We start from the raw sequence: 13,103 nt of genomic DNA, 5'->3' as shown, positions 1-13,103 counted from the left end.
CCCGGCCACTTCAATTCCACATCCCACTCCCGCACCGACACGTCTGTTCCACGGCCTCCTCTACCGCCACGTTGAGGCCAGGCGCGGGTTGGAGGAGCAACACCTCATTTTCCGCCTTAGGAGTCTCCAACCTGACGGCATCAACATCGATTCCTCTAACTTCCAGTAAACCCTCCCGTCTGTTTTATCCCCCCATTTTCCACCCCTTCCCCCCTCCCCCCACCTTTGTTTTCACTTATCCCTGTGGCCCCCTCACCCCTTCTCTTTCCCCTCCCCCACCTTCATGACATGCCCACTATTCCCACCTCCTTCCCTTTATTCCACGGTCCACTGCCCTCTCCGACCGGATTCCTCCTCCTTCAGCCCTTTTGCCTCTTCTACCTGTCACCTCTCAGTTTCTCACATCATTGCCTTTCATCCCTCCCCTCACCTGGACTCACCTGTCACCTGCCAGCTTGTGCTCCTCCCCCTCCTCTTTTATTCTGGCTTCTGCCCTCTTCCTTTCCAGTCCTGGTGAAGGGTCTCAGCCTGAAGTGTCGACCGTCCATTTCCCTCCAATAGATGCTGCCTGACCTGCTGAGTTCCTCCAGCATTTTGTGTGTGTGTTGCTCCAGATTCCAGCATCCACAGTCTGTTGTGTCTCCACAATTGTTACCTTGACTCCTTTGACCTGTGCCTAGCCCAGAGATTCCCTTTGTTTTCTGCACCTTTCACCTCTCTACAAATTAAAATTCATTCTCCCAGTTTTAGCATATCCTCCTTAACCTAGGACGTGGACGCTCTCTCTCTCGCTCGCTCGCTCTCTCTCTCTCTCGCTCGCTCTCTCTCTCTCTCGCTCTCTCTCTCTCGCAGCACTTGTGTTACCTGACCTGACAATATCTTCCAGTTTTTATTTCAAACGGAGGCTCCAACGCACAGGATCACAAGTGGCTGCAGAGGGTTGTAGACGCAGCCAGCTCCATCACGGCCACAACCCTCCCCGCCATCGAGGACATCTTTGAGAGGCGGTGTCTCAAGTAGGCAGCATCCATCATTAAGGGCCCTCACCATCCGGGATGTGCCCTCTTCCCGTTACTACCATCATGGAGGAGGTACAGGAGCCTGAAGCCCCCACACTCAACGTTTTAGGAACAGCTTCTTCCCCTGCGCTTTCAGATCTGAATGGTCCATGAAAAAAAGAACACTACCTCGTTATTCCTCTTTTGCACTATTTAGTTATTTTTGTAACTTATAATAATTTTTACGTCTTTGTCTTGCACTGTGCTGCTGCCACAGAACAACAAATTTCATAACATATGTCAGTGATAATAAACCTGATTCTGTTTCTGAATCTGACCCATCTGACAAAGCTTGATAATACTCTCAAGTGGTTATTCCCAAACACCAATTAGACTCATAGTGGCCCACGGCACGGAAGCAGGCCCTTCTTGCGGACCATCAAGCACCCATCTATACTAATCCCATTTTATTCTCTTCACATTCCCATCAACTCCCTCCAGATTCTACCACAGATTGAGGGGAAATTTACAGCGGCCAATTAACCTACTAACCCGTACGTCTTTGTGGTGTGGGAGGAAGCCCACGCAGTCACAGGGAGAGCATGCAGACTTGACATGCGAATAGCCCTGGAGGTCAGCATCGAACCCAGGACAAGGGAGCTGTGAGGCAGCAGCACTACCAGCCGTGCCATGTGCCACCAACTCACAGCGAAAAGCATGAGGTTTAGCAGGGAAACACGTTTACATTTCATATATTGGCAATGAGACAGTCTACCGAGAGTCATCGCTGATACATGATACAGCAGGTTTCATCAGCTGTTGTAGTACATCAGGCTTTGTGTCAATAGAGTCTGGTTGAAGGCATCAGTATCCAGGATCATTCTCTGTCCACGTTGACCCGGGTGGGGGCTACGAGCTCAGGAGGTTGGGTAGGATTGGCAGCGGTGCCCAGATTGGTTTTCTCTGCCTCATTCGTGCTGCAGCTAACCCAGTTCCACAATAATCCCAACGTTAGCATTGAGGTATCCATGTGCGTGAGTCTTGGAAGGAGGCTATAACCCTTCAAGAAGGAGCAACAGAATGCTAGTTTCCATGTGGAATCCAACACAACAGGGTGAAACTGACCTCAAGCAATTCCCAGTTCCGTGTCCTGAAATCTGCTTAACGTTTAAGTGGTAAAGGTCGAGGGATGGAGACCACAGTGCACAAAATCATCGGCAGAAAGAACAGGAGAGCCACACAGAGCTGGGACTGTCTGGTCCAATGGTTTCAGGTGAGGGAAAATGGTAAGGAGCTCCCTGCCTGAGGTAAAGGATCAGATGAAGGAAAACCATTTAATTAGACCTGATTCACCTCAGAGAGGAAGAATACAGTAGTGGTTGTGGAAACCGACCAGCAAGCCAGATAATCTGAACTCGAATCCCACCAGACCTTGCTAACTTTGGTAGCTACCATCGGGCAGGAGGTATGGAAGCCTGAAGTCCTACACCACCAGGTTCAACAACAGCGACTTCCCTTCAACCATTTAGTTGTTGAACCAACCAGCACAACCCTAATCACTGCAGTTTAGCAACACTGTGACCATTTTGATCACCTTGCACTAAAATGGACTTTGTTTTTTTTGTTCTAATTGTGTTCTTCCTTGTAAAATTTGTGTTTAATTTATGTTTTCCTTATGAATGCTTCTTATCTGATGCTATGTGCCTGTGATGCTGCTGTAAGTAAGTTTTTCATTGCACCTGTGCACACGTGTTTGTGCACGTGCCAATAAACTCGACCTTGACTTTGACTTTTAACTTTGAGGGCTAGCATAGGAAAAAGACCATGGTACTGCCAGATTGTTGTAAAAAGCCAACCAGTTGAACACTGCACTTCAGGTGTGGGAACCTATCTCCCAGTCTGGGCTGATCTACCTGAGACGGTAGTCACATGGCCTTGCCTGATTCCGGCTGCAAAGGACCAGATCTCGGCATCAGACGGATGGGTCCTTCCTCAGACTCTCCGCTCCCAAGCTAACGGTCAATGAGACAAAGCTTGGTCCAAATTTATTCCGCTCTGAGGTAAAAGACAGTGCAATGGATGTGACCGCTTCGTCGAACACCTTCGCTCCGTCTGCCTCAACAGCCGGGACCTCCCGGTGGCCACCCACTTCAATTCCACATCCCACTCCCATACTGACATGTCTATCCACGGCCTCCTCTACTGCCACCTTGAGGCCAGACGCAGGTTGGAGGAACGACACCTCATATTCCGCCTTGGGAGTCTCCAACCTGACGGCCTCAACATCGATTTCTCTAACTTCCAGTAACCCCTCCCCTTCTTTTTCTCCCCCCCCCCCAACTCCTTTGTCTCCCCTTATTCCTGTGGCTCCCTTCCCTTGCCTTGATGACCTGCCTATCTCCTCCCCTCCCCTCCCCCATCCTTTATTCCATGGCCCACTGCCCTCTCCGACCGGATTCCTCCTTCTTCAGCCCTTTTGCCTCTTCTACCTATCACCTCTCAGCTTGTTACATCTTCTCCCCCTCCCCCACCTACCTAACCTCGCTCTTACCTGGACTCACCTGTCACCCAAGCTCACCTGTCCCCTGCCTGCGTGTGCTCCTCCCTCTCCCCCCACCTTCTTATTCTGGCTTCTGCCCTCTTCCTTCCCAGTCCTGATGAAGGGTCTCGGCCCGAAACGTCGACTGTTTATTTCCCTCCATGGATGCTGCCTGACCTGCCGGGTTCCTCCAGCACTTTTTGTGGGATTTGTGCAGGTTATATGCACATAACACTACGCTTATTCCAGCCAGCTGTCTTACTTGAATACAATAACCTCTCTGTGCCTTGTCCTAATCCTGCATTTCAAGTTACCAAATTGTCCAGCTAATTCTTTGGGTTTATCTGAAAAGCCTCTTTCCTGCACATCCAACGCTGAGATGGAGCACCTTCCTTACCCCCAACTAGTGCTCACTCTGCAGGGTAAACACAGGCCAGATTGGCATATCTTCATGTACACAGTGAGACTCACTGGTGAAGCTAGTATTTGTTGCTCCCTGCCAAGTACTCTGGTGGTGAGCCGCCTCTGTGAAACCATGCACTCCCGCTGGACGAAGCTGTCATCTAAAGCTCTGCTGCTCTGTTCTTATCTCTCACTGAGTCCCAGTCACCCGTAGGCTTGCTGACCGACATGGTCTTCCCGTTAAGCAGCACCTTAATATCAAAATGCCCATTCAAAATCCCTTCACAGTCTTTCGTCTGTATTGAATATTGATTTACAACCTCATCCTATCACTGCAATCTTTGGGTTACCAATGATGGAATCTCCCCATTTATCTGCTTCTGCTCGTCGTATGATCGCCTTTGTCACATTAATGGCCAAGCGATCCATTTTGTTCAAACGGAAGGATCCAATACGTCCCACCATTTTTCAGTGGTTCTCTCAAACTATAGCATGTTTAAATTTAGGAATGGTACTTCTCCTTGACCCTTCGCTTACATTTGAGGAAGTTTGGAGTCCATTTATGCAATATTTCCACATGATATATGCTGAGCTTTTTCAGATCCCTTTCGATAACCTTTGAATACAGACGAGCAGAGCTAACGACATAATAGTGTTTTTTTTAATTGAAGAAATATCAGTCCAGGTTTTCTTTGAAGTTTTTGGTTTTTTTTGGTTTATTATTAATATTTTTTTTGATTTGGGGGTTCTTTTCTCATATAATTAAATCTCTTTTCAATTTTACTTTTGTATTATGTTCACTTAATAAGAGAGCAGGAGGTCTAGATTACTTTTTTTTACTCCTTGTGATTATGTATATTAACTGTTAGGATTGTTATTCTGATCTCTTTGCACCAGATGTTTAAGTATTAACGTTACATATATTAATTTGTACTAATTTGAAAATTAATAAAAAGATTGAAGAAGAAAATCCCTTCACAGTCTCCCCCTTCATCATAGAGTCATAGAGCACAGAAACAGGCCCTTCAGCCCACTATGTCCATGCTGACCATCATACCATCCATACTAATCCCATTTACCAGCACTTGGTCCATAGTCCACCATAGCTCCAGCTCTGTAACCCTTCAAGATATCTGTGCTCCTCTAATTCTAGCTTCTTAATCAATCCCAAATTTAAGAGCTCCACCAAGGACAGTTTTGTCTTCAGCTCCAGGATCCTCTGCTCCCAAATTCGACCCCCGAACCTTTCTGTCTCTCTTTCCTCCTTTAACAAGCATCTTAATGCTAACCTCTCTTACCAAGCCTTTGGTCAAATGGCTTAATACACGGTTCCACATCAGTCTTATTTTGATGGAGCACTTGTGAGATCTCCTGGGAGATGTTCAGCCACATTAAGGAGCATTGTGAGCAATTTTGGGCCCCGTATCTAAGGAAGGACGTGCTGGCCCTGGAGAGGGTCCAGAGGAGGTTCACAAGAATGATCCTGGGGATGAAAGGGTTAACGTATGAGGAGCGTTTGATGTCTCTGGGCCTGTACTCAATGGAGTTCAGGAGGATGAGTGGGGATCTCACTGAAACCTGCTGGATACTGAAAGGCCTGGATCAAGTGGACGTGGAGATGATGTTTCCATTAGTAGGAGAGTCTAGGACCTGAGGGCACAGCCTCTTTAAAAAACTTTTTATTAAAAGCTTTATTTATACAGCACGGTAACAGACCCTTCCAGCCCAATGAGCCTGCGCCACCCAATTACACCCATGTTAACCTACTAACCCGTATGTCTTTGGAATGGAATATTTGGAATGTCTTTGGAACCTCAGAATAAAGGGATGTTCCTTTGGACCTGAGATGAGGAGGAATTTCTTCAGGCAGAGGATGGTGAATCTGTGGAATTCGTTGCCATGGAGAGCTGTGGAGGCCAAGTCATTGGGTGTACTTAAGGCAGAGATTGATAGGTTCTTGATTGGTAGGGGGGTTAAGGGTTACGGGGGGGAAGGCGGGTGAATGGGGTTGAAAAAAAAATCAGCCTTGATTGAATGGTGGAGCACAATCGATGGGCTGAATGGCCTAATTCTGCTCCTACATCTTGCAGTTTTACAATTGGAAGTCATTGTTGGATGAGAGAAGACCTTGAAGGGATAAGGGGAAGGCAAGGAGTGGAGCCACCCGGAAAGAACAGGCCAGGTCTGATGGGCTGAACAGGAGAAGGCCAAGTCATTGGGTGTATTTAAAGCGGAGGTTGATAGGCTCTTGGTTAGTAAGGGCATCAAAGGTTACGGGGAGAAGGCAGGAGAACGGGGTTGAGAGGGAAAAATAAATCAGCCATGATCGAATGGCAGAGCAGGCTCGATGGGCCGAATGGCCTAATTCTGCTTCTGTCTTATGAAGGAAAGGGGAAGAGCATGGCTTTGTGTATTCCAGACACCAGTGGTGGATAGTGTTGCCTTTTGAGAAGGAGACCCTTTCTTCTGCAAATGTGTTGGAAGCAGAACCAAGGATTAATGTCATCCCCAATATTAGGGCACTGGGAAACTCAATATTTTATTTTACAAAATAAACTTTATTCATAATAGAAGACAAACTATATACAATTACAAAACAGTGCAAACCTTTACATTCTTGTTAGTGTAGGCAAAGAATTTGATAAACAAAATTGCATAAACAAGGCACGGTTATCTGGTGGCTGCATGCACTTAAGCAAAAAGCTATGCACATTTCAGTCATGCTGATAAAAAGCTCCGTCTCTCCTCCCCCACCCATCGACTGGTAAATCACCAGAACACCAGCCGAGCATTGCATGACCCCATTGCGATGGCGCTTGTAGCAATTATTACCCGGTTTCCACGATGCGGACTGAGTCCCACTCATAAGGGCAGCGCCCGGAGCCCTTCAGTATAAGGTGCGACCGGAGCCATCGCGTCTGCGTTGGAATCTGGACGCCAGTATTTAAAGCCGGTAACTGGATCTGGAGTTGAGAAGCAATTCACAAGCCGGCTACTGGAGAGCTTGGAAGATGAGCGACCCGAGGCTGGGAGCTTTCCACGATGTTGCCCAGAGTCAACTAATGAGGAAAATCAGAAGTTTGATCCCCCTCAACTTCTGGACAGAAGTAAAGGATCTTTTCCGATTGGCCGGTCCAGTGGTAAGTTTAACTTTCCAAACATGTTACATTTAAAGTTCACAAGATCTGATTCCGGAGAGAAAATGTTCCAATTTATCAGAATAATGGCTCAGTAAGTAGTGGAAGAGAGGGACTTGGCATCTCTCAGGATACCCCAAGTGCTCTATTGGAAAGGAAATACTCTTTGTAGTGTAGTGAACATAACAGCCAACTTGTGCGGAGAAAGCTCCCACAAATAATAATGGGCTAATGAACAGACAAATCCCTTCTTAGTAACAACAGAAAATGCTGGAAACACTCAGGAGGTCAGGCAGCATCTGTGGGGAGATAAACAGAGCAATGTTTCAGGTTGTAGACCGTACATCACCCACTGATGCTGCCTGACCTGCTGAGTATTTCCAGCGCTTTCGGTTTTTACTTTAGATTTCCAGTGTCTGCAGTTTTTTTTTAATTTTCATGGGGAAAGCTACTTGTTAACGCCTCAGCAGTGACAAGACAGGCATTTCAAAATGAACTCCGAATGAAAATAATACTGCAGATGCTGAAAATCTAAAATAAAACCAGAAAGTGCTGGAAACACTCAGCAGGTCAGGCAGCATCTGTGGTGAGGGAAAGAGGATTTAATGCTTCAGGCCAAACACCCTTCCCATTTCTGTTTTGAATTCAAAATAAAACATTGCAAGATTTAATTATTTGCTTCAGGCGTGTGTGAAACAGAAACTTCTAGATGGGGAAGTCATTCGACTCTTCCAGATTGTTCGACTGTTTAGTCAGATCATAGAACATCCAACATAGAACATAGAATAGTACAGCACAGGAACAGGCCCTTCGGCCCACAATGTCATGCCAAACTAATTAAACAAGTAATTAGATGCCTAATTAAACTACTGCCTACACAATGTCCACGTCCCTCCATTCCCTGCACATTCGTGTATCTAAGAGCCTCTTAAACACCTCTGTCGTATCTGCTTCCACCACCACCACCCGTGGCAGCTCGTTCCAGGCACCCACCACTCTCTGCTTAAAAAAGAATTGCCCTGCACATCTCCTTTGAACTTTCCCCCTCTCACCTTAAGTGCATGCCGTCCAGTATTTGACATTTGGACCCTGGGAAAAAAATACCAGCTGTCTACTCGATCTATGCCTCTCATATTTTTATCAATTTCTATCAGGTAGCCTCCACCGCTCCTGAAAAAAGACACAACCCATGCCTGTCCAACCTCTCCTCATAGCACATGCCCTCGAATCCTTTGCAGTAGGTTAAGACCCATCTATTGCCAAGCACTTTACACCCAGAACCCTTAAAGCTCTCGCTGAAAGAATCAACTTGATTTCTTTTTGTTCTCCCTGAGTGCAGCTTTCCGTCCCGGAGATTCCAAGATTTCAAACTCTGCTCGATGTGTTTTTGAACATGGCACTGATATTGAATTTCGATATTATTGCTTGTACTTTGTTTATTGGTGTCAATGACCACGTTTCATAGCTCATTTCTAGTTGCTCTTGAAGCTGTCAGACTTTCTGAAAGAGACATTAAAAGTGAGCTATGGGTCTAGAGTCACATATAAGCCAAACTGGTTAAGAAAAACAGACTGACTTCATTACAAGGTCCTTGGTGTTTCTCTTTAATGACAACAGAGGGAGTATCTGTTTTTCACTTAACTTAGGTCAATGCCACAGCTGCAATTTTAACTCAGCTCTCCAAATTACTAATCCATTAATTTGACTTTGATGCTACCCTACAGTGGAGGATGTGCTGCTGCCTGTCAGCTGCAGCAAGCCAGGTTCGATCCTGACCTCGGGTGCTGTCTGTGCGGAGTGTGAACGTTCTCCCTGTGACTGTGTGAGTTCCCTTCCATCCCACCTTGTCCAGATGCCTTTCCACGCTAATTCTATTTGCCTCCATTCAGTGGTGTAGCGGTTAGTGTAACGCTATTACAGCACCAGTGACCTGGGTTCAATTCCGGCCGCTGTCTGTAAGGAGTTTGTATGTTCTCCCCGTGTCTGCGTGGGTTTCCTCCGGGTGCTCTGGTTTCCTCCCACATTCCAAAGACGTACGGGTTAGGAAGTTGTGGGCATGCTATGTTGGCGCCGGAAGCGTGGCGACACTTGCGGGCTGCCCCCAGAACACTACACAAAAGATGCATTTCACTGTGTGTTTCAATGTACATGTGACTAATAAAGAAACCTTATCTTGTCTCATCTTATTCCTGTATCCCTTTACTCCTTACCTATGTGTCCGAATGCCTTTTAAATGTTGCCATTGTATCAGCCTCTATCACTTCCTTTTTTTTATTATTCCAAAATAAACTTTATTCATCACAAAAAAAACTATGTACAACAATAAAACAGTGCAAACCTTTACATTTGTGTACGGATCACTCCTTAGTGTTACCTTTTTATAAAAGAACCACGGCACCGATCGTGTGGCTCCCTGGGGTGATACCCCAATCTCATACTTACAATACTTGAGGGGCTTCCTCGCCTGACCCCGCCCCTCCCTCTCCTGTGGCGGAAGAACCCTAAACTGTCGTCCTTCCCCACCGAGCCCTTGCGCTGGCTGCCGCCGGCTTCAGTGCGTCCCTCAGCACGAACTCCTGCACTTCCTTTGGCAGCTTGTTCAACATATTCACCTCCTTCTGTGTGAGAAACTTACCTCTCAGATCTCCTTCAAATTTCTCCCCTCTCACCTTAAACTTGTGCCATCTAGTTCAAGACCCTTGCCCAGGAAAAAAGACTTTGACAATCTATCTTACCTATGCCCCACATTATTTTATAAACCTATATAAGGTCGCCCCTGAGTCTCCTACATTCCAGTGAGAACAGACCCAGCCTGTCCAATCTCTTATTACTATAGTCCTCTATTCCAGGCAACATCTTGGTGAATCTCGTTACATCCTGCTGAATCCCAACGATGTGCTGGTAGGTTAATTGGCTGCTGTAAATTGCCACTAGTGTAGGATAAAGGCAGAAGGAGTCAAAGGAGAGTTGACAGGCAAATGTAAAAGAGGATAGATTGCAGAGGTACAGTATAATAAATGGAGGGGGAATGGGATTGATGGGAGCCAATGGGCTGAATGGCCTCCTTCTGTGCCTTTATGGGTTTAAGACTCACAGAACATAGAACAGTACAGCACAGGAACAGGCCCTTCGGCCCACAACATCTGTGCCGAACATAATGCTGAATTAAACTAAATCTCTTCTGCCTGCACATGATCCATCTCCCTCCATTTCCAGCATATTCATGTGTCTACCTAACACCCTCTTAAACACCACCATCGTATCTGCTTCCAGCACCACCCCTGGCAGCTCGTTCCAGGCACCCACCACTCTCTGTGTAAAAAAACCTGCCCCCCCATATCTCCTTTAAACTTTCCCCCTCTCACCTTAAATGCCTCTGGTACTTGACATTTCTACCCCGGGAGAAAGATTCCGTCTGTCTACCTTATCTATGCCTCTCATAATTTTATAAACTTCTCTCAGGTCTCCCCTCAGCTCCAGAGAAAACAACCCAAGCTTGTCCAACCTCATACCCTCTAATCCAGGCAGCATCCTGGTGAACCTCTTCTGCACCCTTTCGAAAGCCTCCACGTCCTTCCTGCAATGGGGCGACCAGAACTGCACACAATACTCCGAGTGAGACTCCTACCAGACGTGCTTTAGAGCAGTGTTTCAGCCAGTGTAAGTTGATATTCTGAGCTCTGTAATACTGTGGAGCTGACTGTGTGTCTTTTCCCAGTGGATGCAAGCTGGCCACAGTTTCATCGCTGAGGAAATATATTAATAAAATCCTACAGAAAGAGCTTTGCAACTGGTGTGCAGAAGCTGCAGTTACCCCCAAGTGTTTCCTGGATGCATTGTTACAGTCGAGTCAGGATATAACTTTTCTATCATTTGCTTCTCTCAAGCTATTCACTGTAAAATATTGCTTCTCTGTTGTATAATTATTGATATTTATGTTGCTAAATGGAAATGGGGGGGGGGTGATCTTAGACTTGATGACTCTTGGAACAACTTGTGTTGATACAAAAGCAAAATGATGCAGATGCTGAAATAAAAACAAAAAAAGTACTTGAAATGTCCAGCCAGTCAGGCAGCATTTGAGGAGAGAAGAGCAAGGTTAATGTTTCAGGTTGATATTTGCATCAGAGTTGGAAAAGTTAGACGTAAGACTAGTTTAAAGTTGCAGAGAAGGGGGAGGTGGTTTGGGAGAGGGTCTGTGATAGAGTAGAGACTGGAGGTGGGGGGGGGGGAACTGGGAGGCAGAAGTATTGATGTCATTGGCGGAAGGAGGCTGAAGGATAAACAAAGCTGGGTCTGGAGGAGATCTGCAAACAACCAGTAGAGGAGAGAGAGAAGGTCGCTGAGGGTGCAGGGCAGGCACGGCTGATTATCTGTGTTGGATCTAGAGGGCTGCAATGTGTCAAGTCAGGAGGTGAGGCGCTGTTCCTCACGTTAGGCTTCATTGGAAGGGTGAGAGAGGCCAAAGGCAGAGGGGTCAGAGTAGGAGTGGAATGGAAGACTATAGTGACAGCAACTGCAGGGACAAGGTCACCGTTGTGGACTGAATGGAGGTGTTGCAAAAGGGTGGGAGAAGGCACCAATACTGTCAATACTGGAAAAAGTGCTGGTGTTGGTGGGGGTGCCCACAGAATGCTCTCCTCTACATTGGAGACATCCAAAGCATACTAGGTGGCTTTACTTACAGAACACCTCTGCTCGATCCGCAAGACTGACCCAGTTTAATTCTCCATCTCGCTCCCACTCTGACCTCTGTCCTCCGATGACTACACTATTCCAAGGAAGCTCCACCTCAGCTCGAGAGCCAGCACACCGTCTTCTGGTATGGCGGAGCACAGCTTGCAGACTCAACATCGAATTCAACAATTTCAGATAACCCGCCATTCCAGCTTTGTATCCTAGCATTCGTTTCTCTCTCCTCTACTGGTAATTGGTGATTTCATTTGTCCCCCAGACCTATCCTTCACCGCCGTCTTCCAGCTGACATCACCATCTCTGTCAACTCCTAGTTTCCACCCCGTCACCAAGAAAAGAAGAGTTCTAAGTTTTGGAGGAAGTGGAGGAAAGAGATATAGAGACCAAAAGGGAAGGTGTGTGGTATTCCAGGGACCAAGAGGGGTATGGCCATGCAGGATCATATGAATTTTAAAAATGAAGTATCAATTAACCAGGAACCGGGGTGATGGGTTATCGGGAGTAGATACCAGTTGGTATTAGGCAGCAGAGTTTTGGATAATGGTTACTGAGGTTGGAATAAAAGGAACTAACTAGGAATGCGTTGAAATAGTCTAGCCTGGAAATGATAAAGGCACAAAACAGGGCGCTTCAATATTTGGTATTGGTATTTGGTATCGGTTTATTATTGTCATTTGTACTGAGGTACAGTGAAAAACTTGTCTTGCACACCGTTCGTGCAGATCAATTCATTATACTGAGACAAAAAGCAGTTGATGAGCTAATTGGCCTTAAAATCCAGTTTTTTGACCTACGTTTTGTGAATGCCCTTCCCACCTCTTTATGTGGCTCTGGGTCAATTTGTTTGCAAAGTTCAAGGAAAGGCTAGGGAAGTGAGCTGTTGCAGAAACACAGCCATCACATTCTGACACTGGTGCATATGCAAAACCTTCGAGCTGGTTTTAGCTACGTTTCGGTTAACTATCAATATAACAATCTTGTGGGCCAAAATTTCAGGGCAATTTTGGACTCACCAATTCTAATTAAAGCAGAATAGGTCAACCCACCTTCTCTGTGTGGGCCTAGATTCTCCGAAACATAGGAGAGTGCAAGGTAATATAAAGTTGAAGAATGTCATGTGTTTCAGTAAGATCACCTCTCCTTCCTTGGAACTCTCAACAGGACAGATATTTGGAGGCTGTTTCTGAGGATTGTTTGATTAGGGCCCAGACTGCTTTCTTTATGGTTGCTTATATGTTTGTATAGTCACCTGTTTGTCTGTAAGCTTTTAGTAACTTGTGGTATATTTGGGTCTATTCTTCTGTAGTTCCTTTGTCTGCAAAGCTGACAGTA

The 13,103-nt window shown here is 46.2% G+C and overlaps 1 protein-coding gene across 3 annotated transcripts in view; it reads left to right on the top strand.

Annotated features, from left to right (window-relative positions):
* Window positions 1–6,718: 6,718 nt before the first annotated feature.
* LOC127581226 (multidrug and toxin extrusion protein 1-like) overlaps window positions 6,719–13,103 on the top strand; it is a 59,293-nt gene continuing 52,908 nt past the window's right edge. The window contains exons 1-2 of one of the 3 annotated variants that reach the window (XM_052035399.1): window positions 6,952–7,079; window positions 10,539–10,736. Coding sequence is in view for 1 of the 3 variants with exons in the window: in XM_052035398.1 (XP_051891358.1) it covers window positions 6,951–7,079 (129 nt within the window). In the remaining 2 variants the exon portion in view is untranslated. Of the gene's footprint in view, window positions 7,080–10,538; window positions 10,737–13,103 lie in introns of all 3 variants that reach the window. The other 2 variants (XM_052035398.1, XM_052035400.1) reach the window with 2 other exon arrangements.

Source organism: Pristis pectinata, chromosome 21, assembly GCF_009764475.1.
Source record: "Pristis pectinata isolate sPriPec2 chromosome 21, sPriPec2.1.pri, whole genome shotgun sequence".
NCBI classification, from domain to species: Eukaryota; Metazoa; Chordata; class Chondrichthyes; order Rhinopristiformes; family Pristidae; genus Pristis; species Pristis pectinata.
Note: the sequence above shows the minus strand (reverse complement) of the source record. Positions and strands in the feature narration are given on the sequence as shown.